General features: G+C 36.6%; 1 protein-coding gene across 1 annotated transcript in view; it reads left to right on the top strand.

The window, feature by feature from the left end:
• Window positions 1-25,243, top strand: part of Fry (FRY microtubule binding protein) — a 243,883-nt gene that overhangs the window by 132,437 nt on the left and 86,203 nt on the right. The window contains exons 21-31 of the mRNA XM_047553455.1: window positions 1,489-1,748; window positions 2,147-2,336; window positions 2,943-3,067; window positions 5,324-5,381; window positions 7,114-7,205; window positions 7,466-7,638; window positions 8,793-8,953; window positions 10,307-10,417; window positions 14,937-15,091; window positions 22,957-23,056; window positions 23,333-23,504. Of these exons, the coding sequence (XP_047409411.1) occupies window positions 1,489-1,748; window positions 2,147-2,336; window positions 2,943-3,067; window positions 5,324-5,381; window positions 7,114-7,205; window positions 7,466-7,638; window positions 8,793-8,953; window positions 10,307-10,417; window positions 14,937-15,091; window positions 22,957-23,056; window positions 23,333-23,504 (1,597 nt within the window). The remainder of the gene's footprint in view (window positions 1-1,488; window positions 1,749-2,146; window positions 2,337-2,942; window positions 3,068-5,323; window positions 5,382-7,113; window positions 7,206-7,465; window positions 7,639-8,792; window positions 8,954-10,306; window positions 10,418-14,936; window positions 15,092-22,956; window positions 23,057-23,332; window positions 23,505-25,243) is intronic.

A 25,243-nucleotide genomic window follows, 5' to 3' on the forward strand; every position in this document is an offset into this window, starting at 1 on the left:
TTCTTACTTTTAAAAAGCATATTGGCAGCTTTCAGATTTCCTGAGTAAGTAGAAGGGAAACTGAAACTGATTCTAGTTATCTGACTTTTTAAAAATAAAAGTACAGTAAGAGAACCTGGATTCATTTCAATTAAATAGCTGCGAGAGGCAGGGCAATCTGGAACAAGTAGCAGGATCCACATTGCTGACGCCTGATGCAGAGACTTGTCAAAAATTAGAAATGAATGCAAAATCCAAAGACATTTGTTAGATTTTCTTAGCCTTTTCTAACTGAGAGAGGTAGTCTGCTGACTTCTGGATGTTCACATTCTTTTAACACGGAATGGAACCGTCACCGTTCATTCTTTTATCTCCATACTTACTTTCCTATGGATGCCTTTATATTTTGTTCATGTGATTTTTTTCTATGTTTATTAGAATCAAAATCTTGAGATCAGCAATTCTGCACTTAGGAAGATCCACAGAAAGGGGAAAAGAGGAAGGGGAAGCAGTGCCAGCTTTGTGCAGGGTTATCTGCATCCATTATCCCTTATCCTGAGAGGACATCCAACAAACATGGAGGCAGTTTCTTCTCCTGGTGTCACAGCTAGATTGTTCGAAAATTGGTGTCCCCCAAACATGGGTATCTGCACTTAAAAGAGAATGAGATATAAGAGTTGATACATATTACATATATACGTATTATGTATGCATTGTATTACGGATTATTATCAGTGTTTATATACTATATATTACTGATATATATCAGTTCTTATATTTCATTCTTTTAACATATATTTTATATATCTATATTTTATATCATATACCTATATGTATATATCTAGTATATATAGAGACAGTATTATAGGATATATAATTTAACTTAGGTGACTTTCCAGATGTTTTGAAACATTATTTTTGCTTGATATCATAGGGAAAGAGTAAGTAGTTACCTCAAAAATCATAAGTAAAATGCCCTTCATGAAAGGGACTGTGCTAACCCATCTCTCTAAATCAAAGAGAAGGTGTTTCAGTCTAAGTAAACAGAAAAAAAAAAAAAAACACAAGTAACATACACACACACACACACACACACACACACACACATACACTGATGCAGGGATGAAAACACATTTATGAATCTCAGAGATAAATAACTTTTGAGATTTTAAAATGGCAAATCTGCGATTGCGTTTAAATTAACTGATGTCATGTATTGTTCGATAAACATTTAGGGAGCAGTATCTATAAACTGATGCATGATGGTGTGTGGCATCAAAAGTGTCCAAACATGACCCTGATCCTTGAACTTTACACTCCAGCTGCTTATCAGTGAGCACGGAAAGCACAGATGATTATGTACCAGCTTTGTACGTGGTAGTTTCAGATCCAAAACTGGGCTGTTGCTGTGGTGATCAGGAAGGAGAGATGGAAGAAGGTGCACTCATCCTGGTGAGGATGGATCGTTTCAGTTCAGCTCTGATTGACTGCCCACCTCTGTGCCTGCAGGCAACATTACCGCTGACCCACAATGTGGATCTGCAATGGTTGGTGGAATGGAATGCAGTCCTGGTCAATAGCCATTATGATGTGAAGAGCCCTTCCCACGTCTGGATATTTGCACAGTCTGTCAAAGACCCCTGGGTCCTCTGCCTTTTCAGCTTCCTCCGGCAGGAGAACTTGCCCAAGCACTGCCCCACGGCCCTCAGCTATGCCTGGCCCTACGCCTTCACCCGCCTCCAGTCAGTGATGCCTCTGGTGGACCCCAAGTAAGGCAGCCATGTGTTTTCCTCTGTTTTGCTTGTTTCACCATCTGCCCTCTTAAATTTCCATTTTATATAAGAGAATGGACTAATTTAATCCTGTCTAAGTTTCCTGCCTCAGAATTCTTAACATTGAGTAACAACAGATAAGAAGCTTTTCTCTAGAGCAAGTTTTTTCCCCTTAATAATCAATATGATTATCTAAGTATAGAATCTTAGACTCTTAATGGTGAAAGAGGCCTTAATGTTCTATCGCTCAACTTCTCATCCTGTGCAGATATTCCCTGAACAACATCCTTGACAGATGGCTGTCTAGCTGAGTACTTCCTGTGATCTTTCTTTAACAAGTGATATTTAAAATCGAGAACTTAGTTTCACTCTTGTTTCTGACTCCATGTTTCTAGCAGCCCAATTAATGCCAAGAAAACCAGCACTGCGGGCAGTGGAGACAACTATGTTACCTTGTGGAGAAACTACCTTATTCTCTGTTTTGGTGTTGCAAAACCCAGTATTATGAGCCCAGGACACTTACGAGCTTCCACTCCAGAAATAATGGCGACCACGCCTGATGGTACAGTGAGCTACGATAACAAGGTGACATGACATGCTTCAGAAGAATTATTCTGTAAGGTTTTTTTTTAGCTTGTTTGTCTAGAGTTCCCAGTGCAAATTGCACTGTGCCTGCCATCTGGAGTATTATGGGATCAGATTTTCATCCTACACATTTCTAAATTCCATTGAGTGTTTATGTGAATAATTTATTACTCCTCTCTGGCAAGAAGGGAACTGAAGATAAAGGGAAGTTGAGAAACTCGCTTAAGACCATCCAGTGACTTGTGTTCCTTAGTGCCCTAAGGTCATGTTCGTTTTCTACATACCACATTTCTCTCACTCCTCACCAACTATTCACCTTTAAACCATGCCTTGATTAAGTGATTTTGTTCAAATTAGTTTTATAGACTTATGTGGTTAAAAAAGAAGAGGACTGTTTTAAAATTATTTTTCTTTAGAATTTGTGTCCCAGTTGGGAATTACCTTCATTGTTCTGTATTAAACTCGTGCATTTTTTTCCTGTAACGATGGCAGTGCCTTGGGATGTGGCTCAGTACTTTAAAACTGTTATAATGGAATCCTCGTGTGATGAAAGGAACCATCAGTTACCATGTTACCTCTTTTTCACTTTTAATCAACTTGTTTCAGGCCATAGGCACCCCATCGGTGGGAGTTCTGTTAAAGCAGTTGGTGCCTTTGATGAGACTAGAGAGCATTGAGATCACAGAGTCCTTAGTTTTAGGATTTGGAAGAACAAATTCCCTTGTTTTCAGGTACAGTAGTCTTAATGAGTTTTTCTACGTGCATACATGCTGCTGCTATTGTAGTTGCTTTTCTTAGCTTGAGTTTGCGTGTATGTATTGGCGTGCACCTGGAGAATTCATAGGCTTCGCGCGATTTCCTTCGTCTTCTTTGGTTGATGTGCACGTAATGAGTGTTCCTTGCAACTGCCTCACATTTCACTTTAAGTTATTGCAACTTTGATTTTACCTCTCAGGTTTGATTTTGCTTGCGAGCTTTGTTTTAATTAACTATAAATGAAGATGATCCCCCATCAATCCCCAGTTTGCCAGACTGCTCAGAGACTGTCACATCAAATAATAACAATATCTATTCATCTGCCATTTAGCCAATAGACTTTTAAAGGTGATGCGTGGATAGAACCCTTTTGGGTGTTTTCAATTTGGCTGGCTGATTTTTCTGTAAGGTACTTTCTCCTGCCTTAAGAGCAACAGCAAACCTGATTTTCTAGATTCCTTTATTTTGCATTTTGCATCTATAATAAAATAAAATCCCAAGAGGCAGCATCAATGTATTTTGAAAAAAGGCATTGTAAAATGTTCATTCAGGCTGCTTCTAATGACTTTAGCTAAGTAATAAAATCCTGCATGAACAAAAAAGTTTTAAACAAAATTTTCCATGCAGAAGGAAAAGGGAAAGCTTCAAACACCTAGGAGAGACTATTTGAAAAATAAAGATTAATGAGATGTTTCAGAAACAACTGAAAAATTTCCATTATGTTATTCACTAATAGAGTCAGATTTTTATTCTTAAAAAAAATAATAATTTTGGGTTCTCATTTCTTGAGTTCCAAGTGAACCAGCATTTTACTAGTTTTTAGTTAATTCGTTAAAACTAAGCTTCATCTTGACATACTTACTACAAGATTACAGTAACAATAGTAATGATAAAATGACTAAAGTTCTTTCCCAAAGACTATAACAACCTGTTGAATATTTTGTCTTTTCACTGTTCATGGAGGTAGGTGGCATTATTCACATGAGTTATCACCATGTGCATCTGGAAAACTTAATGTCCCTGGGCCTCAGTTTCCTCAACTGTAAAGTTGGTAAAACAAAAAAAATAAAATAAAATAAAGTACATCCCTTTCATTTTAATAGACTCCATCTCATAGATTTCCTGAGAGGATATATTGAATGTGAATAGGCACCCCATGCACATAGTAATATTTGGTAACAAGAACCCATTCAGTAGAGGAAGCCATTCATATTCCTGTTTCTTTGATAAAGAAATCCCAGCATATGTATTAGAAAAATCAGGACTAGAAACCAGATTTTCTGTCTCTCAGTGCAAAATGCCTCTGAGTTTGCACTTTCCTATCCTTGGATTTTCTTAGAGGGTAATGTCAAACAGCACAAAATATCCTACCAGAAACTATGCAGTTTTCAACCATGACATATATTATAGATAAAACAAGTTAGTACTAGTCTGGTGACAAGCCAGAACTCATAATTTTTTATATTGACAGCAATTCAAAAGATATTTCCAAATAATTAATTCAGAAGTTATTTCCAACTAATTAGATTAACAAGTATAAATCTAAGAACTAGAGATTCTGGGACAGGTGAAGAGAATATATGTATGATACACAATGTATTTTAATATGATCAAAACATATTTTTACCACACAGGAAAATTATTTTGTTGGCAACCTCACTATTTTAGTACCTGCCATAATTTGTATTTACCTTGTAGCTCAAATAAAGGAATTTAGCTCTGAAATCCAATATTTTTAAGATCAACTGAAAACAGTCTCCAGAACATGGATCCCAATGTTAGTTCCAGAGTATTTATACCCCTCCCTTTTTCTCTAACTGTCCTGAAATTTTCTTGTGTCTAGAAACTCAATTGTATTTATCTTCAGTTTCATAGCTCATAGTAAAGTGTTTGAATTTAGTAAGCACTTGAAAAATATTTCTTGTTTAATTCTTCAGATAGAGTTTTTTTTGCCAAAAAGAATAATAGAGTATTATATCACAACCAAGTCAACAAGTATATATTAAGCCAAAATTATATGCATAGCAATGAGATTAAGACCACTAATACAAAGTATAGACCAGTACCTTCCAGTTCACCACATGATTGGGAATATTGGAGCAGTCCAGAAATTATTATATCAGAAGCAAAATGAAAAAAAAAATAGGCAATTTAGGATTGAATGGACATATTTGGTGACAAGTTTTCTGTCCATAACAATGAATTTAAAATGTGATCCTTTTCCTCCATAGAGAATTGGTAGAAGAACTTCATCCATTAATGAAAGAGGCTCTAGAAAGAAGACCAGAGGTAGGATTTTGAATTTCAATAATTAAGACTTGGCTTATTTGGACAGTGGCATGAATTTAAATCAAATCTAGTAGCTCCCCCCAAAGAATGCAAATACCCCACATGCCTTTAACGGTGATTCTTTTTTTTTCAATAGTGTTTGAATTTATTTTAATGTAAAATTATTTGAATCAACAGCAAAATAAAAGCACCTATTAAGTATAGAAGAACTGAACAAAATACATGATGAGAAAATATGGAACTTGGATTTTAGTTCTGTTTAACTACCAAATGTCCATCTTATTTACAACTTTATTTTTATACCAATAAGTCATACACTCCCAATGTTCTTCCTCACTAGCAAACTGTGAAGTCAAAGGAGATGATTTATTATGTTTTCTCTAGAAATGCAGCATGTTTGTGATTAAGTACCATTTTTAACATTAAAAAATTGTAGGGCTAAAATCTTTAAATAGATTGTTACCTGCATTTTCTGAATTTTTTTTTGTCTTTTAAAGAGTTAATATTTTTTTTTATTTTAAAAATTTTTTTTCACACATGTATACAGGGTAATAATATCTGTCTCAATCTACTGTCCTTCCCATCCCCACCCACCCCAACCCTCCACTCACTTCCCTTTGTACAGTTCAAAATTCCTTCATTCTTCCCTACCCACCCCCTACTATGGGTCAGCATCTGCTTATCAGAGAAAACACTCAGCCTTTGGTTCTTTGAGATTGGCTTATTTCACTTAGCGTAATACTCTCCAGTTCCATTCATTTAACTGCAAATACCATAATTTCATTCTTCTTTAAGGCTGAGTAATATTCCATTGTGTATATGTACCACATTTTCTTTATCCATTCGTCTGTTGAAGGGCATCTAGGTTGGTTCCATAGTTTAGCTATTGTGAATTAAGCTGCTATAAACATTGATGTGGCTGTGTCACTGTAGTATGCTGATTTTAAGTCATTTGGGTATAAACTGAGGAGTGGGATAGCTGGGTCAAATGGTGGTTCCATTCCAAGTTTTCTTAGGAATCTCCATAAACAGTGATTCTTAATGTTTTAACTTAAGTCATTTTCATTACTTTTCAATATTCAAGTATATAGTATACTATGGTTCCAATTTTAAAGCACAATATATCCTAAATATATAATTCAAAATAATTTAGATTGTATATATTGCTTTATTTCATTCTTTTGCAAACAAATTTAAAGTTGGCTTTTAGTTTGCTTATTGTTTGTTTGCAAGAAAGTCAATGGCCAAGAAAATTGATTCATTTGTCATATGATACATAATTTTCCCCAAAGTGAATCCACTTCAAAATTCACTTATGTACCAGGGTTAATAAGATGACCAAAAGAGAAGCTTCCCATATAGTAGGTGTGATGATAACAAATAGCAAAAATTCAGCAATTTGACAGTGTTGCCTCTGTGACCAGATTTGTGGGATTGTCAGTGTTTCCTGTCCCTCTCCACTAGTTTCAGATGCTTAGTTTTTCAGCAGACCCTGGGAACATCTGGGAAATGAGGCTTGTTCGTTGTCAGCATTCCTCCCTTGTGCATATTTATTGACTCACTTCCGATCCGCAAGCATTGTGTCTAAGCTTTAGGAAGAAGGAAAATGCATGTTGTCTTGTATGCTTAAAAATCGAAGGTACTAGATGATGCCTTTCTGTAGTAGTTTCCTAAAGCACCGTCCCTGTCGTCTTTGCCTGTGACCGTAAACACTGTACCTCTTTCTACACAGAATAAGAAACGCCGAGAACGGCGAGACTTGTTAAGGCTACAGCTACTTCGAATTTTTGAGCTTCTGGCTGATGCTGGCGTAATAAGTGACAGGTAGGAACAAAAGTCTGCTGAGTTGGTCCTGGCTTGCAAAACAAGCCTGTTGTCTCCTTTTCCATCTCTCTCTTTTCTCTTAAATATATTAACTCAAAAAAGTTTTTTCAAAGCCTACTTTTTCCATAGTCTTCTTACACTGTATGAACAGAACAGATTTACTACATGAATTTTGACATGAATCTTATTTTTCATGATGCATGTGCTACTTGGATGTAAAGATTGATGGACCTAAAAGTCTGATGTTTCCTTTATTCCAGCACAAATGGAGCCTTAGAACGGGATACTCTAGCGCTCGGAGCTTTGTTCTTAGAATACGTGGACTTGACCCGCATGCTTCTGGAAGCTGAAAATGACAAAGAAGTTGAAATTCTTAAAGATATCCGGGCACATTTTAGTGCCATGGTTGCCAACTTGATTCAGTGTGTTCCAGGTGCAGTGATAACATCTTTACAAATTACCTTTCGTGTGCGGAAAACTGTGTGTGCTCCGTACGAATGTGCTTTCCACCTGAATCCTCCTAGCCCACATGCACATCTGGGATAGATGGATTGTTTGTTTTGAGATACTTGAAAATGCACGTGAATCAGGTTGTCATAACTCAGCACAGAATTGGAAAGGGAACAATAGGAATCAGATTGGGTTTTGTGCTTGTCATTTCTATTCTTTGTTTGGGTTCCCATCTAAAAATGACCTCATATGATTTCTATAGGAAGGAAGTAATTCAGAGGAAACACTCACACGAGCTTCATTTTATCACATTGTCTCTGTGCTAATCTACAGACATGAAATTTCAGCAATATTCCTGCCCTCTACTGCTACTTCATTAACACAGGGGGTAGAATTCTACATCGCTTAATACATGTTACATTTGATTAAGTGTTACATTTTTGAGAGAATTATCTTTCACAGAGCAAATGGGTATGAAATATTTTCATTCATCAGTTTCATATAAAAAGTGTGGTTTTTGTTTCATTATAAAAAGCTGCAATCCAACCCATGGAATTTAACTCACTTTTCATTATTTTGATGTTACTAACCTTCTTACAAATGTTCTTCATCCTTGAAGATCCTAAATTAGGATTTAGTTGACTTCACTAGTTAAAGTACTTCTCTTTGAAACAGTCTATACTGCATCTCACAGTCCTTCCTGACAGTAGCAGTAGGAAAACTTGTCATATGTGAGTAGCTGCTGACTGGGAGTCTTCTTAGCTGTCAGTTTGCAGGTCCTGTGGTCGGTCTCTCCTTCCCATTCAGAGTCAAGGTGCAGCTGGCTGCAACGCGAAGGGAGGAAGAGCACACATGTAGAAAGAAATGTGTTTTAAAGATGAACTTTCATTGCTAAAGAAAACTGGAGTTAGGGAGCTGGGAAGGTAGCTAAGTGGAAATGCACATGTTTAGCATGCACAGAACCCTGGGTTCAACTTCTAGCACTGAAGTTTTTTTAAAAAAGAAAGAAGGAAGGGAAGGGAAGAAAAGCGGAGTTAGGAAATGAGATTTTTCCTTTCCACAAAACTTGAGAATGCCATGCAATCCTCACACAGACTGCATCCAGTCAGTAGACTGTAACTCTGTTTTCCTCCCTAGTTCACCACCGAAGATTTCTCTTCCCCCAGCAAAGCCTGAGGCACCATCTCTTCATCTTATTTAGCCAGTGGGCAGGACCCTTCAGCATTATGTTTACACCTCTGGATCGTTACAGTGATAGAAATCATCAGATTACAAGATACCAGTATTGTGCATTAAAGGTAGGAATGCCTTTTTCACTGAATCGTCAGATCATTGGTCTCCATCCTTAGACGAACAGTCTTGCCTTGAAAATAAGGGTTTGGAATGTAGCTCAGAAGAGCGCTTGCCTAGTGTGTGTAAAGTCCTTGGGTTCGATCCCTACTACTACAAAAAAAAAAAAAAGTTAAAATAAGTAATGTGATAGGATGTAATAAAATATAAAAGTACATGGAAGAAAGGACACACACATATAAATACCTAGATTGACTTCAGAGACTCACAAATATACACACATGAACATAGGACAATAGTTATATGTAAATATTCCAATTGGGCTCACACTTTCAAAAAGTTAAGCTTTTTTAAGGCTCTTACTTTTTTTTTTTTTTTTTTTTTTGTGGTGCTGGGGATTGAACCACAGGGATTCATGCATGTGAGGCAAGCACTCTACCAACTGAGCTGTATCCCCAGCCCAAAAGTTCCCACTGTTATCCAGTATTTCTCTATCTGATAACCATATGGTTTTGGTTACTTACTCTTTAAGTAGTTGCTTTGCCAATCAACTTCCAACCTTTACAAAAAAACAGATGTCACCCTCAGGTTCAAAATTGACCAAGAGTCACATACCCTGTTTAGTCTTCTCCTATCCTTAGCAGACTGCAAGAAATGTTTCCATACCCTGGGGACTGTTCAGAATCAGCAGAAACATGATCAGTATAGCTTTTTGGTCCTTTAGGAAAGTAACTGCCTGTCTACATTGTCATACATGCACCATTACTTACTGATTCAGGTGAACTTTGAGCTCAGTAATGCCAGTGTACTTGATGAACTTGACAGACACCTACCATGTTTAAACCAGGATTCTCCTTCTCTTATTTTCCCCACCCACTTCAAGGAACCACAATTTATAGTTTTCATTTTCTTTACCTTTGATTAGGATCATAATTATTTGGTTTGCTGTGTTTCATAGGTTGTCAATTCAGTACATTAGCCTAATAGCTGTCATAAAAACAGAATTTGAAAATCTGAATTTATCTTGTAAGCAGAAATTGTTCATGTGAAATTATTGAAAGTTTATTTCATATACTGTGAAGTAGTCATTTTGTTTTAAATACTCTTCATCAAATAAAGATCTGTGTAATTGTAAAATCACATAGCTAAACTGATAAACTTTTAACATTTATTTAAAAACCAAGTTCGGAATCTGATGTTTTTATTGACTCTACTAAGGAATGCTTTAAAATCTTGGAGGAATAACTGCCTTTATAGGACATCATCATCTGTACGTCTGGCAGTTATGTTTTATAAAGTCAGCCGGATACCCTTACTGTTCCAGGTTTCATTTCCTTGCTTTGTTGTGTTTTTATGATCAGGCAATGTCGGCAGTATTGTGTTGTGGCCCTGTCTTCGACAATGTGGGCCTTTCCCCAGATGGCTACCTATATAAGTGGCTCGACAACATCCTGGCTTGTCAAGATTTACGGGTAAGTAGCAGCGAAAATATATTTGTTTTTAGGTGTCTTCGGGGTTCCTCCTCGGTTGAGTTCCTGAACTCTGGAACATCGTTTACAACGCAGCCTCCTCCCCTGTCAGCCACGCCGGTGCAAGTTATGTGTTGATCACCGTGCATTATGATGCACCAGTATCAGAAACAGGGTAGCATTTACCAAAATTGACCATGAACTAGTCATAAAGTAACCTCAACATATTCAAATAATTGAAATGATACAGTTTCTGTTACCTGTTCATAGTAGCATTAAGCTAGTGAGGAATAATAAAAAGATAATATAAAAATATACTTCCAGATAACCAGTGATCAAAGAATAAATAAGAATGAAAGCTGAAAAATGTTTTAAACTGAAGAATAATGAAAATACTACATACTAAATTTGTAGGCTACAAATAAAGCCTTGCTTAGAATGAAATATATAGACTTAAATGCACATAGGAGAAGAAAAAAAGGCAGATAATCAATTACCTAAGTGTCTATCATAAGAGGTTAGAAAAAAGCATATCAAATTCAAAATACAACATGGAAACAAATAGAAATAACATAAATTAATGAAAGGGAAAAAATTAATAGTAATGATCATTAAAGTCAAAAACTGCATTTGTTAAGACTAATAAAATTAATAAATAGAGAGCAGATCTGGTCAAGAAAACAGAGCTAGAGAAGGCAAATGCAAATAAGATTATTACCACAGATGCTACAGATAGTAGAAGTAAAAGAACATATGAATATCTTGATGGCAATGAACTTGAAGTTTTAGATTAAGTAGACAAATTCTTAGAAAAACACAACAGAAGGAAAGCAAAATCTGACTGGTCATATATATGAGAAAAAAGTTGAATCTGTAAATTGAATGTTTTAAAGAAAATTTTAAGACCAGATGGCTTGACTGATTAATTCTACCAAGCATTTAAGGATAAACTATATTGATTAATATAAATTCTTAAAGAGAAAACAGATCAAGAGGAAAGATACCCCAGTATATTTTTGAGACTAGTATAACTTTGGTAATCAGGTGGACAAGGATGTAACAAGAAAGAAAATTAAAAGACAATCTCATTCATGAGTATAGATGAAAAAAACTTTAAACAAAATATTGGAAAACAATTCAGTGAGATATAAAAAAGATAACACATCATGATCAAGTTAAGTTTATTCAAGAACTGTGAGGTTTTCTGATATTCAAATATCTGTCATTTCATTAATATTAATAGAATCTTTAAAAGGAAGTATGTGATTATTGAACTGTGCAGAAAAAGCACTGGATAAATTTCTGCACTCATTAATGAGGAAAAACTAGCAAAACTAAGAATGTTAGTTTGATAAAGTGTGTCTGTTAAAAAAATACATCCTTATAGTAAACATCGTGTTTAATAGTTAATATTGACAGTATTCCCTCTGATATTAGAATGACCAAGAAAGTTCACCTTCACCACCTCTATTAATATTATACTAGAGATTCTCACGAGCACATTAGGAAAGAAAAAATATAAGAAATGAAAAAAGAAGAAATAAAACTCATTATTCACAAATGACACAATTATGTATATAGGAAATTCAAAAGAATCTATAGATTTATTTAGCAAAATTGCTGAATGAAAGATCAAAATGAAAAAATCAATTATATTTAAGTATAGAGCACTAAGCAATTACAAAAGTAAATTATAAACAATATACCATTAATAATAGCATTTTTAATTAGAAACTAACATTACTTAGGAACAAATCAAAGAAAAATGTGTAAAGCCCTTTATATAGAAATATGTAAAGCATTAATGAGAAAAATTACAGATCTAATAAATGAGAAAAAGGACTGTGTTCATGAATTAGAAAATTCGATATTATAAAGATGTCAGTTTTCCACCAAAATAATTTATAGAGACATTACAAACCCAGTCAAAACCCTGGCAGGATATTTGTGGCAACTGACATGATCCTTTTAAAATATATATGTATGGAAATGTATAAGACCTAGAAAGGTAAGATAATTTTAAACAACATAAGCAAAGCAAGAGGATTTACTTCAGCAGAAATCAATACTTCCCATAAACTTACAGTAGTGAAAACACTATAATATTGACCAGAGAATAGATAAATATATAAATGAAGTAGAATAGAAAGGCAAGAAATGAATCAGGTATGTTTACATTTTATTTACCTCAAGGGTGGCACTACAGAAGGTGTGGGGGAAAGGAAGTTTTTTTTAATGAGTGTTTTTTTCACCAAGTTATTTGAATGAAAACCATATTTTTTTAAAATTGAAAAGTATAATTTGACTCCTTCCTCACTAAACCCAAAACTGCATTGGAGGTGGATTGTAGATCTAAATGTAACATCTAAAATATTGAAGTTTCTAGAAAATAATACAAAAGAATATCTTCATTCCTGGGGTTAGATTTAAGTTTCTTAAACAGAATACAAAATTCTAAGTATAAGGATGGACTAATTAATAACTTTTGTTTAGCAAAGGACACCATTAATTGCATGAATAGGTTACTAATAGAGTGAAAGATGTTTGTAACACATAACTAGCAAGGGGTTTTTATCTAGAATATATAAACAACCCCTGCAAATAGGTATATACAAACAATAGAAAAATGAGCAAGAAATTTAAGCAATTCACAAGAGATTATCTAAATGCCCAAAATAAACGTAAGAAAAAACTATGAGGTCCATTATAAATCAGGTATCTTAGTCCATTCAGGCATTTGTAACAAAATACCATAGTTTGAGTGGCTTATCAACAGTAGAAATTTATTTCTCACAGTTGTGGGGACAAGGGAGTCCAAGATTAAGGTGCTGGCAGTTTCGGTGTCTAGTGAGGGCCCACTTCCTGGTTTTTAGATGGCCATCTTTTTGCTGGATCCTCAGGTAGTGGAAGGGAGCAGGGAGTTATCTGGGAACCCTTTTATAAAGATACTAATCAGATTCATATGAGCACCTCATGGGCTAATCACCTCCTAAAGAACTCATCTCTGAATACTGTAACATTCAGCATAAGGATTTAACACATGCATTCTGTGTTGACGCAATCTATAGCATCAGGGAAATGCAAATTAAAGTCATGTGAGACACAAAATTATATAACTCCATTAATATAGAGTTTAAAAACTGCCCAAACTAATAGTAGTAGAAGTCAGGATAGTGGTTGCTTCAGGGGAAGAGCAGGAGGCTGTTAAGAGTGCCCAAGAGAGGCTTCAGTGGTATGGCAATATAGTGGTTCTGACCTGGTGATGATCACGCTAGCATGTTTAGGATAATCCATCGTATACTTATACGCTATCTCTGCATATTTTATACCTCAATATAAAGTTTGTAAAGCACAACAAGAACTTGCTGACTTTCTTTCAAGTCAAACTTAACTTCTTAAGAAAATGTTATTTTCATATCCTTTGCAATAGTATCATCAGCTTTTATCTGTTGTGAATTATGTAAGGGGGATGAGGGCAGCTAGGTTGAAGATGCTTGTGCGTCCAATTAGAGTATCACTCCCATCTGGACCCAGACCCGGCAAGTAAACAAACAAGCCAGATTATTCGATTTCCATATGGTCGCCACCGGCAAGGAGACTGGGCAATTTCGAGAAAAGATGGGAAGTTGTTATTTTGTGAGGGGGGTATAGCCTTGAGGCACCAGGCTTCTCCCAGATGAATGCGCATGCTCACTGACCTTCCAAAATTTTAACAGTAGTTTTGGGAATTTTCAATGAAGTATTTTATCCATGGTGGTGTTTTTCCATATAAAGCCTCTGATTACAACAAATCTGTTGAGACTGTATTTCTTTTTTCTCAAATTTATATTTTAGTCAACATATAAAATTGTATTTATCATATACAACATATTTTTAAATATGTATATGCATATGACTTATGTGTATATATATTCTATAATGTTTAAATCTAGTTCATATGTATTAGTTCATAGAGTTATCATTTGGGGGATGAGAACACTAAATATGTATGCTCAGCAATTTTCAAGAATACAGTCTATCACTACTAATTGTAGTCCTTGTGTTATATAGTGTATCTCTTGACTTATTCTAAGAAACTATAATTCTATTTGAAAGATTGGTTACTGAGCTTCACACAGTTTATTTTATAATCAAGACTCATATTCTGATTTTTTTCCTTAAAAGACTTCATATACATGAAGGCTATCCATTTTTATATTTGATTTAAACCAAATGCATGTGTTTCTCAGAAATATCTTAAATACAAAAAAAGGAACATTACCAATGACATAACCTTTCTTTTCAGGGTTAAAAATTTGAGAACAAGTATATCCTCCCTAGAGTTAAATATAGTTTATATGTATCAGTTCTGTTTGCAGCATCACATCCTCTTAGACAAGAGTATGTGACAGGAAAATTAAACAATGAATGCTCAATCGCCTCTTTTGTTGTACCCAATTTATATTGGCTAATCTTATTCTTGTTTCTTTCTTAGAACATTCTTTCATTAAATATGATTGATTGATTTGTTCTGTGTATTCAGGTTCATCAACTTGGCTGTGAAGTTGTGGTCTTGCTATTGGAACTTAATCCTGATCAAATAAATCTTTTTAATTGGGCCATTGACCGATGCTACACAGGTTCCTACCAACTTGCATCCGGCTGCTTCAAAGCCATAGCAACCGTGTGTGGAAGCAGGTATGACTTTTTGTAAGTAATGACTAGTGGCAAGTATAATAAAGGTTGCTGTTCACAATATGAATGTTTGAGAGCTATTAGAATACAAAATGCCCCTTATATGTCCCCAGCAGATAAACTACCCCCTTTAAAACTGAAGTTACATTGACTTCTCTCATTTGATCAGGAGAGTGATTTGTTATAGTATCCTTGTTTTTGAATTACCCAGAAATTCACAGTGAAGTATGAGAGCTGAATTTGAGAACAATAAAGATCCATTTAAAGAGTTAAAGGAATGTCTAGAAATGTTTGTTGCAAGTATGAACTATAAACTCTTCAGCCATCTGCAGACTGAATCAAATCCAGGAAGCAACTTAAGATGTTGAAATTTTCTTTGTCCAAAACTTCAGAAATGGGGCAGGGGCCGGGGGAGGGTAGATACGACAAAGGCCATATAATATCAACTCCATAGATTACACCTTCTTGGGGAGGATTGAACCCAGAACTTACTTCATGCTAAGCACACACTCTACCTCCAAGCTACCCCCCAGCCCCAAGATTAAAACAGCAAAACCCTTATTATACAAATTAGTCATTTAATGAAGTTCTTCAGCACTACAATTTATTGAGGGAAATAATTTTGTAGATGAGATGAAAGGGTTAATGAAGAGCCCCCAGTTTGCATCAGCTATTCCTAAGAAAGAACTTATGCATTAGAAAATTTGAGAGAATGCAGCTCATTTATTTTTGAAAAGATTCATATAGATCATCGATTTTCCTTTTTAATTAAATGTTGGCATTTTAAATATTCATCTTGAACAAATGGATCAAGGGAATAAAAGTGAATTAGTTTTAAATTTCAACCTATTATGGATCTAAATTAGTAAGAACCATATTGTAGAAGATATCTAGTTTCAATATACTCAAAATGAGCATGATGTTTAAAGAGACAGGTTCCTCTTGAAATTTTTTATCTTTCTTTTATAAAAATAGATAACTTTTCATGTGTAAAGATTTTACTATCCATAATCTTAGTGGTGAAATTTTTATTATATACATTATTCTCCATAGAACTTATAGCATATGGAAATAACCTCACTGTCTGATTTCCTATCAAATTTTATTTCTTGACATAAGAATCACTAAAAATTATACCTACTCGACATTACCAAATTAACATTGTTACAAAAAAAAGTCTTCAGAGTGTTCTTTTTATTTTCAGATATTTCAACATTCTAAAAACAAAGTTTTATTTACATGATCCTTCAATTTTTAAAAATGTACTTAGAATCTGAGACTGGGACCTCTTTGATTTAAATAATAATAATAATAATAGATTTCCCCTCTTCACTGCCCTTTCCCCAAAGGACTTGGTTTGAACTATCATAGTTAAATTTATTTCACTACAAAGCCATCTCATAAAATACCACACCACATGCCTCTGCTAAATCAAGGTATTTTTTCCTTAGAGAACAATACTTCATGAATTTAGCAGTATAGTCTCAACTACATCAATACTCCTGGCTGCAAAATTATTAGCTCATAAAACCCCGTGTTACTAATACATGTTTGAAGACATCGTCCTCAACTGTTTTGTCTCTTAGACTATTCCCACCACAGGACAGGTTCAGGATTTAAGAAGTCAGCTCTGCTGCCTTTCTAAATTCACTTTCTCCATAAATTCTCTGCCTGGGTAGTCTAGCCAGGCTCCAGAGAGGCTGATGCAGTCTGCACTCAAGTTTTCAGCACTTCTTTCTTTTTAAAAACATTTCTGGTGTTTTCCGCTTTTGCTTTGTTTCTGTAAGTGTGCTTGTAAAAGTGACTAAGATAAGCTATTTGCCTTATCTTTGGAAGTATGTTCCCAAAAAGTCTTACACAAACTTGAGTCATGTTTTAAATTTCTCAAGTTGTATAGTAACTCCTACATGACATTTTCTAAAGCAAAGAATCCTTCTTATAAAATAAATAATTCCCCCCTCCTCTTCAACTGAGAATGATCATATGCTGGATTTATTTGTAGAAGAATATTGAAGTTTGTAAGCAGATTCATTTATTAAGGATCACTAACAATTGACTTTTTCTGTGTTTTTTTTCTTTTTAATTTTATGTAACATTAGGATTTATTTTGACATAATTTTAAAATCATGGATTGTAATTTGTTCTAGTTCAGTTCCCAGTATTTCCCCTTTCTCTCCTTTCTTCCTCCCCTGGTCCCTTACCTCCACTCACAGATCTTTCTGGTATTTACTTATAGGTTTTGTTATTAGTGTCTTGTACATGGTGAGATTCACTGTGGTATTTCATATATGTACATAGGAAAGTTAGGTCAGATTGATTCCACTGTTCTTCCCTTATACTGTCTCTCCTCCCTCCCTCCAATCTTCCTCTACTCCACTAAACTTTCTTCTGTTGATAGGATCCCCCACTTCTCTCTCTCTCTGTGTCTCTCTCTGTCTCTCTCTCTCTCTCTCTCTCTCTCTCTCTCTCTCTCTCTCTCTCTCTCTCTCTCCCCCCCCTCTCTCCCTTCCTCCCCGCTACCCCCACCTCATTCTGGACTAGCTTCCACATATCAGGGAAAACAATAGACCTTTGACTTTTTGGGTCTGGCTTATTTCACTTAGCATGATAGACTCCAGTTACATCCATTTACCATCAAATGCCATAATTTCATTCTTCTTTATGGCTGAGTAATGACTGACTTTAAAATACCTAAAAGATTGCATTTGAAATTAAAAAAATCCTCTTGTGAATTTCAGTTTTCTGCCCTGAGTTTTTGAAGAGGGAATTAGCCACTTGCATAGTTAACTTATCAATCCCTCTATTCATTAGCTATACTAATGGGTGGAAAAGAAAATCAGTTCTCTATATTGCTTGTTTTGGTTTCTTTACTAGAAGTAAAAGACCATAGGTGTGTACATGTGCATGTGTCTACGGTAAACTTACTGATTTCCAGTCAAAACAGTGAAGCTGTGCTGTGTGCTGTGCTGACTCTGGAGAGATTGAAAACAGGACTAGGAGAAGTAAAGACAAAAGTGATGGTAGAACTGACAATATGAATTTTGAAGAATTTTTCACAAAATATGTGTGAATATTTGATTAAAAGCTATGAAGTGCAGCCAGACACGGTGGCACTCACCTATAATTCCAGTGGCTCAGAAGGCTGAGGCAGGAGGATCACAGGTTCAAAGCCAGCCTCAACAAAAGTGAGGCACTAAGCAACTCAGTGAGACCCTATCTCTAAATAAAATACAGGATAGGGCTGGGGATGTGGCTCAGTGATAGAATGCCCTGATTTCAATCCCCAGTACCCCCCACCAGCAAAAAAAAAAAATCAAGTGCAGCTTAATTCTATAATTTAACACAAAAGGAAATAGCTTACCTGGCAGGCAGTTTTAATTCAAATGACTATTTGGCTTCTGTGCATGCACTTACTAACCTTCCCCTCAAGTGCCAATGAGGCCAGCGTGCAACAGATAGGAAATGTATACCAGCCTAGAAGGATTTCCAAGGTCTCAGGTCAAGGCAAACACTCTGCTGTACGTGAGGACAGGCCATTACCAGTCGCTGGCTTCACTCACCAGAGTTCTCGTCACATGCCAGTACTTAAGAATTCCACAGCACCGCACCGCAGGAAAAAAAAAAAATTCCACTGTTCTTATTTTGAACCTCCAACATAATCTTAAAATAACTTCATTGGGTTTCTTTTCAGGGGTCGATTTTGTCATTGTTTTGCCTTAACTTTAAATCTTTTCTAATTTAAATTAAGCCTAGAAAACTTGAATTCTTTTTTTTAATTTGTTCTTTTTGTTTTCTTAATTGATTTATTTGTTCTAATTTGTTGTACATGACAGTAGAACACATTTTTACATTTTGATCATATATAATTTACATGAAAATAGAGTTTATTTTGACGTATTATACATACATGAAATATAACTTGTTTTAATTGGAAGAAAACTTGAATTCTTAAAAGTAAATGTCCTTTTCTTAAGGAAATAACATCCACCTATTAAAAAGAAAAACAAATAAAGCTTATGATTCACAAGTGACAATCACACTTCTAACAAGTGACAAGGAGCCTCATTTGGTTCAGTCAGCCAGCTGGAGTTTCTCAGGAGAGCAGAGTTTGGTAAATCGGGCTCTAGAAACAGACTGTCTTGGGTTCGAATCCTCCCCCTGCCTGTAATCAGGCTGTGTGTACTTGAGCAAGTACTATAATGCTTATTCATTTGTGAAACGGGAGTAATAATAGAGGAAGGATTAAATAAAAACCTGTCTCTTGGTCTGAAGCCTTGCACATGGGAAGCACTCCACCAACACTGTTATTAGTCACTAGCTATTAGAGGAGCAGTGTGAAGTGACCCCACCAACTAGTTACCTGTTTCTCTTCAGAACGCCTCAAAGCCATCCTGAACTTTGCCACATAGTTCTAAACTATTTGGCCAAACTATTTGGCATTTCCCAAATTTCCAAAATTTCTTTTGTCTACATAGTTTCATATCTCGTTTAACTTCTTTCCTCACATATACCTTTATATTAATTTTATTATTACTTTTATTCCATACTATCACAGATATTTATTTTTTACTTTCTACTGATGTTGAATAACTAATACTGAATGAACAAGATTCTGTTTCTAAACCTATTTGAAGCATATAGATATAATTGTTTTATTGTGCCTGTTGGCTTATTTGGAATCTTTCTAATTTATTCCTTCTCTGGGTTTCTCTTATTTTCTGTATCTATTATTCCTTTCAGTGTTGTTCTGCATGAATTCCATATTTCAGTCTTAAGCAACTCAGTGACTGTCCTAATTACATGTCAAGTGCCTGGCCCTGCCTGAGAGGGAGGCTTTATCTTCCTCTTTCCTGCCTTTGGATCCCCAGTGACCCAGCAGTACTTCTCTGTGCTTCTTTGTATATGAATGTATTGTGTGGAATCCCTGTGTTGCAAGGCGTGACGTGGGTCTACTCCTGTGGGACTTGGAGGGAGTTTCCTTTCTGCTTCCAAGTGACAAAGGTGTGCCTCCAGCTGCTGCCATTTGTAAGAATTCCAATTAGTCTGTCTGTGGAGTGCGCTACTGCCAGCAATCTAGAAGGCTGATAATACTGTGGGTCAGAGCTTGAATTTTTTGGAGTCAGACATATTTGAGCTCATGGAGAGCTCAGAAGTAAGGGACTCTCCATGAGCTCAGGCAAGTATTTCACTTCTCTAGGCCTGTTAACTTTTTGTGAAGATGAAATTACTACCTAGGTCAAAGCCTTGGCGTGCTACGTGGCACAAAGTAAGCACATGATCATATAAACGTCAGGCATCTGTCCTCACTCTCACCATCCCCTCCCATCACCACCACCACGTCTGTGGGTCTTCCCCAGGTTCCCGTCAGACACAGCCATTTATACTGTGTTCATTTAAAGATCAAATGGGCTGGGGGTACAGAGGTAAGAGTGCGTGTTTGGCATGTGTGAGGCTGGTTTCCATTCCCAACACCAAAAAAAAAAAAAAAAAAGTTCTAGAGAAGTAATTATTTTGAAAGGCAATATGTATCAGCATCTACCAGAAATTTAAATGTGCCCTTTGAGCCTACATGACCTCTTCTAGAAATCTTTTTCAAAGGAATACTTGCACATTGGGTATTTGTGTCACATTATAGTGGAAAATTGAAAATATCCTAAAAGTCTGTCATTATCAGAGATGAACTTCCCCAGGAAAGAGGTTCTGAGATGGGGATTCTGTGATTAGTGCTGGAGATCTATTAGAGGTGTCCTTGGGACCCATGACTATGGGGAAGTGAAGGAAACAGGATTTAGCAGAACTGAGAATCCACAGGTACTGCTGTGTAGCAGGCATGACCTTGGCCTAGGCAAATCTCTTGGGCTAAAAGTAGTCTTCAGAGAATGATTCAGCTCAGGGAATTTAGCTGCCAACTCTTTGGTGGAGGATGAAGTGCCTCAGTCCTGAAAGGAGCACGTAGGTAACTCATCATAGCACTCCCTACAAGAATGGGTACTTAGGATATCTCTGTACTGGGGAATACTATGCAGCTGTTAAGACTTAAGTGAACCATAGTTCAATGACAGAAACAAATCATCAAAAAACAAAGCAACATGTTCACATTTAAAACCCTGGACATTGGGGGAGGGATATTTCAGTGTATACGTTTGTATGTATACTTAGAATAGAGATGAAATGTAACAGTAATTGTTTCTGATATAGGGACAACAGGGTGTGGGGGAGAAGAAGGAGATGTATTTATTTCTTTTTCTATTTTATTCACCTATCTAAAGCCAGCACCAACTTTCCAGCTGTGCAAGTGAACCATCTTCAGAGAGGATCCTTCAGCCCTTTGTGTTACTTGAATTATTTAGAAGGAAAATATATTCAGAACCTTTTTAATGTGTTTAACCAATTCTCACTATAAATTCTTACCATAAAATGGGATGTCTCCAGAGTGGAATTATGTCTTTCTTAAAGGCCAATTTTTCTAAAACAGAACTTCTAAGGCAGTGTAATTATATAGCAAAAAAAAAAGGAACCAACAGGAAAAAACAGTATGCTATTCACCTCTCCACTATCTTCTGTTTTCTGAAGATTGCCCAAAAATAAATATCAGCCACCCACCTCCTGATATAGACTATTCTATACACTAGTTTTCCACCTTATCAGGCATTTTCTTTCTGTAACCTCTTTTCCACAATAAATTGAGAAAATACATATAGTGAAAAGAAGACATCTTAAATAATACTACACAGCAAGAAAAAACGGCTTTTATTTCCACAGTCCACTTGTTTACCCTGCTGATTGCCACATAACCTGTTCTCTGTGCTCCCGTTCCTCCAGCTCCTGTCCCACACGTGCGATTGCCAGATCTTGCTAACGTCGTCTCCTCAGTGTTTTTCAGATCTAGCCTTTCCTGTCTCTACTGTCCTTGCCCCAGGTCCAGCCCTCAGCAGGCTGTATTTGGATTCTCATAACAGTGTCCACTCTTGGCCGCTAAACGCCATGCTCCACAAAGCATCCAGGAGATTTTTCCTAAGTGAACATCCTTACCTCCCTCCCCGGCTGGGAGTCCTGCAATGATGCCCTTCACCTTTTCAGGTGAAGTTCATTGGCTGGTCATCTGTGGTTCCAACCTCCTGCCCTTTCCCATCTCCTTTACCTCTAAATTCCTTTGTTCAATCGACTCCACATAGATTCTTTCCTCTTACAGAAGGTGTCTTGCTGTTTCATTCTCGTAATCCTTCAAAACGCTTTTTCTCTGCCTGGAAAATGCCCGGTCTTGCCCCTTCCATGGCCTGGTGTCTTGAGGTGCTTCAACGCTTGGTTTCCTCGTTTCCACCTCAGAATAGCCTTTCCTAACCCCAGAGCCCCAGTCGGTATTCCTCGTCAGATTCTTGTAACAAGCTGTGGATTCTGCCCTCTTGACACTCATTAGAACCAAACTGTACCGTTTGTCTCCCTAATGAAGCTGCAGTCCAGCCTCACCAACTTCACATTATCCGTGCTTTGCACATTGTTCCTAATAATTATTTGGTTTAGATGGATCAAATGAAAATCTTAATTCAATGAACTATAGAGAAATTTAGCACCCAGGACCTCTTCAGTCCTTTCTGTTTATGTTTGGTTTTCATTAAAGTCTGTTGGTATCAAATAGAGTTTTAGTGTACTTTTATCCTGTGTCAGAACATTCCACTTCATACAAGAAGAATTGTTTTCCTTTATCTTCTAACAAGTGGCAAAAGAAGGAGGTTGAAACCAGCCAAATGGGCAAAGGAATATCAGTATCTGTGATTGAAGTCAGTGTGGCATCTAAAATTGTGAGAGAGAACAGTCTAGCAGGATTATTAGCCAGGCTGTCTTACAAACTGTGCTGTTTTTGTTTTTAGGAACTATCCCTTCGACATAGTGACATTGTTAAACCTTGTTCTATTCAAGGCTTCTGACACCAACAGAGAGATTTACGAAATCTCCATGCAGCTCATGCAGGCACGTATCATTTTTCTGGCATGGAAAATTTTTATCCTTGAGGATAGAACACTTTTATTTATTTGTTTCTGTATGTCACTGGTGGATGTGAAGAGTTAAAAAAAAAAATTTACAGAATGTCCCGTAAACATCATAAATAACTGATAGCTTTACCTTGAATCCTGTCTTAAGGTAGGCAGTAGGCAGTTGTGATAACTTTTATTAAATACAAATGCTCTTGAGATGTCCAGCTAAAGCTTTTCTCATAACTGTTTCTTGAACTTTCCTTTTTAATAGATCCTTGAAGCAAAGCTTTTTGTATACTCGAAGAAAGTCTCTGAACAGAGACCTGGCAGTATTCTCTACGGAACCCACGGCCCCTTGCCACCCCTGTACAGTGTGTCGCTGGCCCTCCTGTCCTCAGAACTGGCCAGGATGTACCCTGAGCTCACCCTCCCGCTGTTCTCAGGTACCAGGCCTTAGTCTAGAGTGACGTGTGATCCTGTCTTCTGTTCTAAATAATCTCCCTTTTTTAATTCTAGTGTAATTTTAGAGTTAATATTATTGATGCTAAATTTATAGATCAGAATTGCTTTAGGCTAAATCCAGTTATGTCTCAAAATAAAATTCTAGAATGTTTTAAAAATGTGATTATCTATAAGACCGTATAGGTATAAATGTACATATGCATAAATGACAAATGCAAAGATGCTCAGATTGATTTAAAAATACTTCCATATGCATTATGTATGTGAATTTCCCAAAGAAATTAAATATAGGCAGTATAAATTATAATACCTACAATTCCTTTTTTTTTGTACTGGGGATTGAACCCAGTGGCACTAGATCACTGAGCCACATCTCCAGCCTTTTTTATTTTTATTTAGGCCAGTATTTTATTTAGAGACAGGTTCTCACTGAGTTGCTTAGGGCCTTGCTAAGTTGCCAAGCCCTGGCTTTGAACTCGCAATCCTCCTGCCTCAGCCTCCCAAGCCGCTGGGATTATAGGTATGCACCACGGTGCCCAGTTATTATCGCTTTCAATTGCTGTGAGATGCGTGTTGGTAATAGTGGTAGTGGTGTTGTTTTGTAGCTACATTAAAAAGTTGAGAGCTTGATTTTTGGCACATTTTTACAAGCAATCTTCACAAATAACTTTTATGAGAATACAAGAACTGCATTTGTCATTAACTTTCTGCCTGAGCGCACGTGACTCCTTGCTGAGAGGCAGACGCTGGTCTCTTGAACTCATCCCCCTTTTCCACCTGATCTCCGCTGCCTTGGCGCAGCTCCTCCTCAGTCCTCTCTGCCTCTGCACCCCCAACTCCAGTGCATCCTGCGTGCTCCACGATGCACAGCTGGATTCACACGGTGTTTCTCAACTCACACCTCTCCGCCCAGGCATCCTAAACATAATGGCTGTTAGAGACAGCTTCCATTTACTGAATGGCGAACTTGTGCCAGGCTGTACCCTTGGCACTGTATTTATCACTTAATCTTTCCAACCACAGTATAGTTGAGTAGTTAAACCAAAGCTCTGGAGTTGGACCACCGGGCCCTGCCACTCACTCCTAGTCGACCTTCAGCAAGTCACAGAACCTCTAAAGTCCGTTTCCTTATCTATGATAACAAGAACTACATTGCGGGGTGTGCAGATTAAAATAAGCTAATGATGTGTACAACCACAGAAACGAAAAGTTGTACCCATTTGTGTACAATGAATCAAAATGCAGTCTGAAAATTTTTTTAAAAAATTTTTTATAAATAAATAAATAAAATAAACCAATGAAAGCCAAGCAACTGGCGTGGCCCCAGCATGGCATTGTCACCACCACCGCATCTCATCATCATTCTTGTTTTACAGGGGAAAAACTAACGTTGAGAGACGTTAAGTAATTTGCTCAAGATGATGTAGGTAGGAAATAGCCAATCTAGTTCTGGCATCCTACAAAGTCAGTGCTATAAATTGCTATTTTAAAAAACCGCCTTCTCCTAATGCTTGCTTTTCACCTTTGCATCCAAGAACTCTCCGTTCCACTCTCACTTCATCTTGGACCAACATGCCAGGCCCTCGGTTAAGTCCTTGCTTCTACATATGCTTTTTCCTTTGCTGGGAATGGAATGACCATCCTCCCCCTAACTTCCTACGTTCCTTAAAATCTAATTTAAAAATCTACCTCTTCTGTACACATCTCACCCATCTACTTG

Source organism: Sciurus carolinensis, chromosome 5 (assembly GCF_902686445.1).
Source record: "Sciurus carolinensis chromosome 5, mSciCar1.2, whole genome shotgun sequence".
NCBI classification, from domain to species: Eukaryota; Metazoa; Chordata; class Mammalia; order Rodentia; family Sciuridae; genus Sciurus; species Sciurus carolinensis.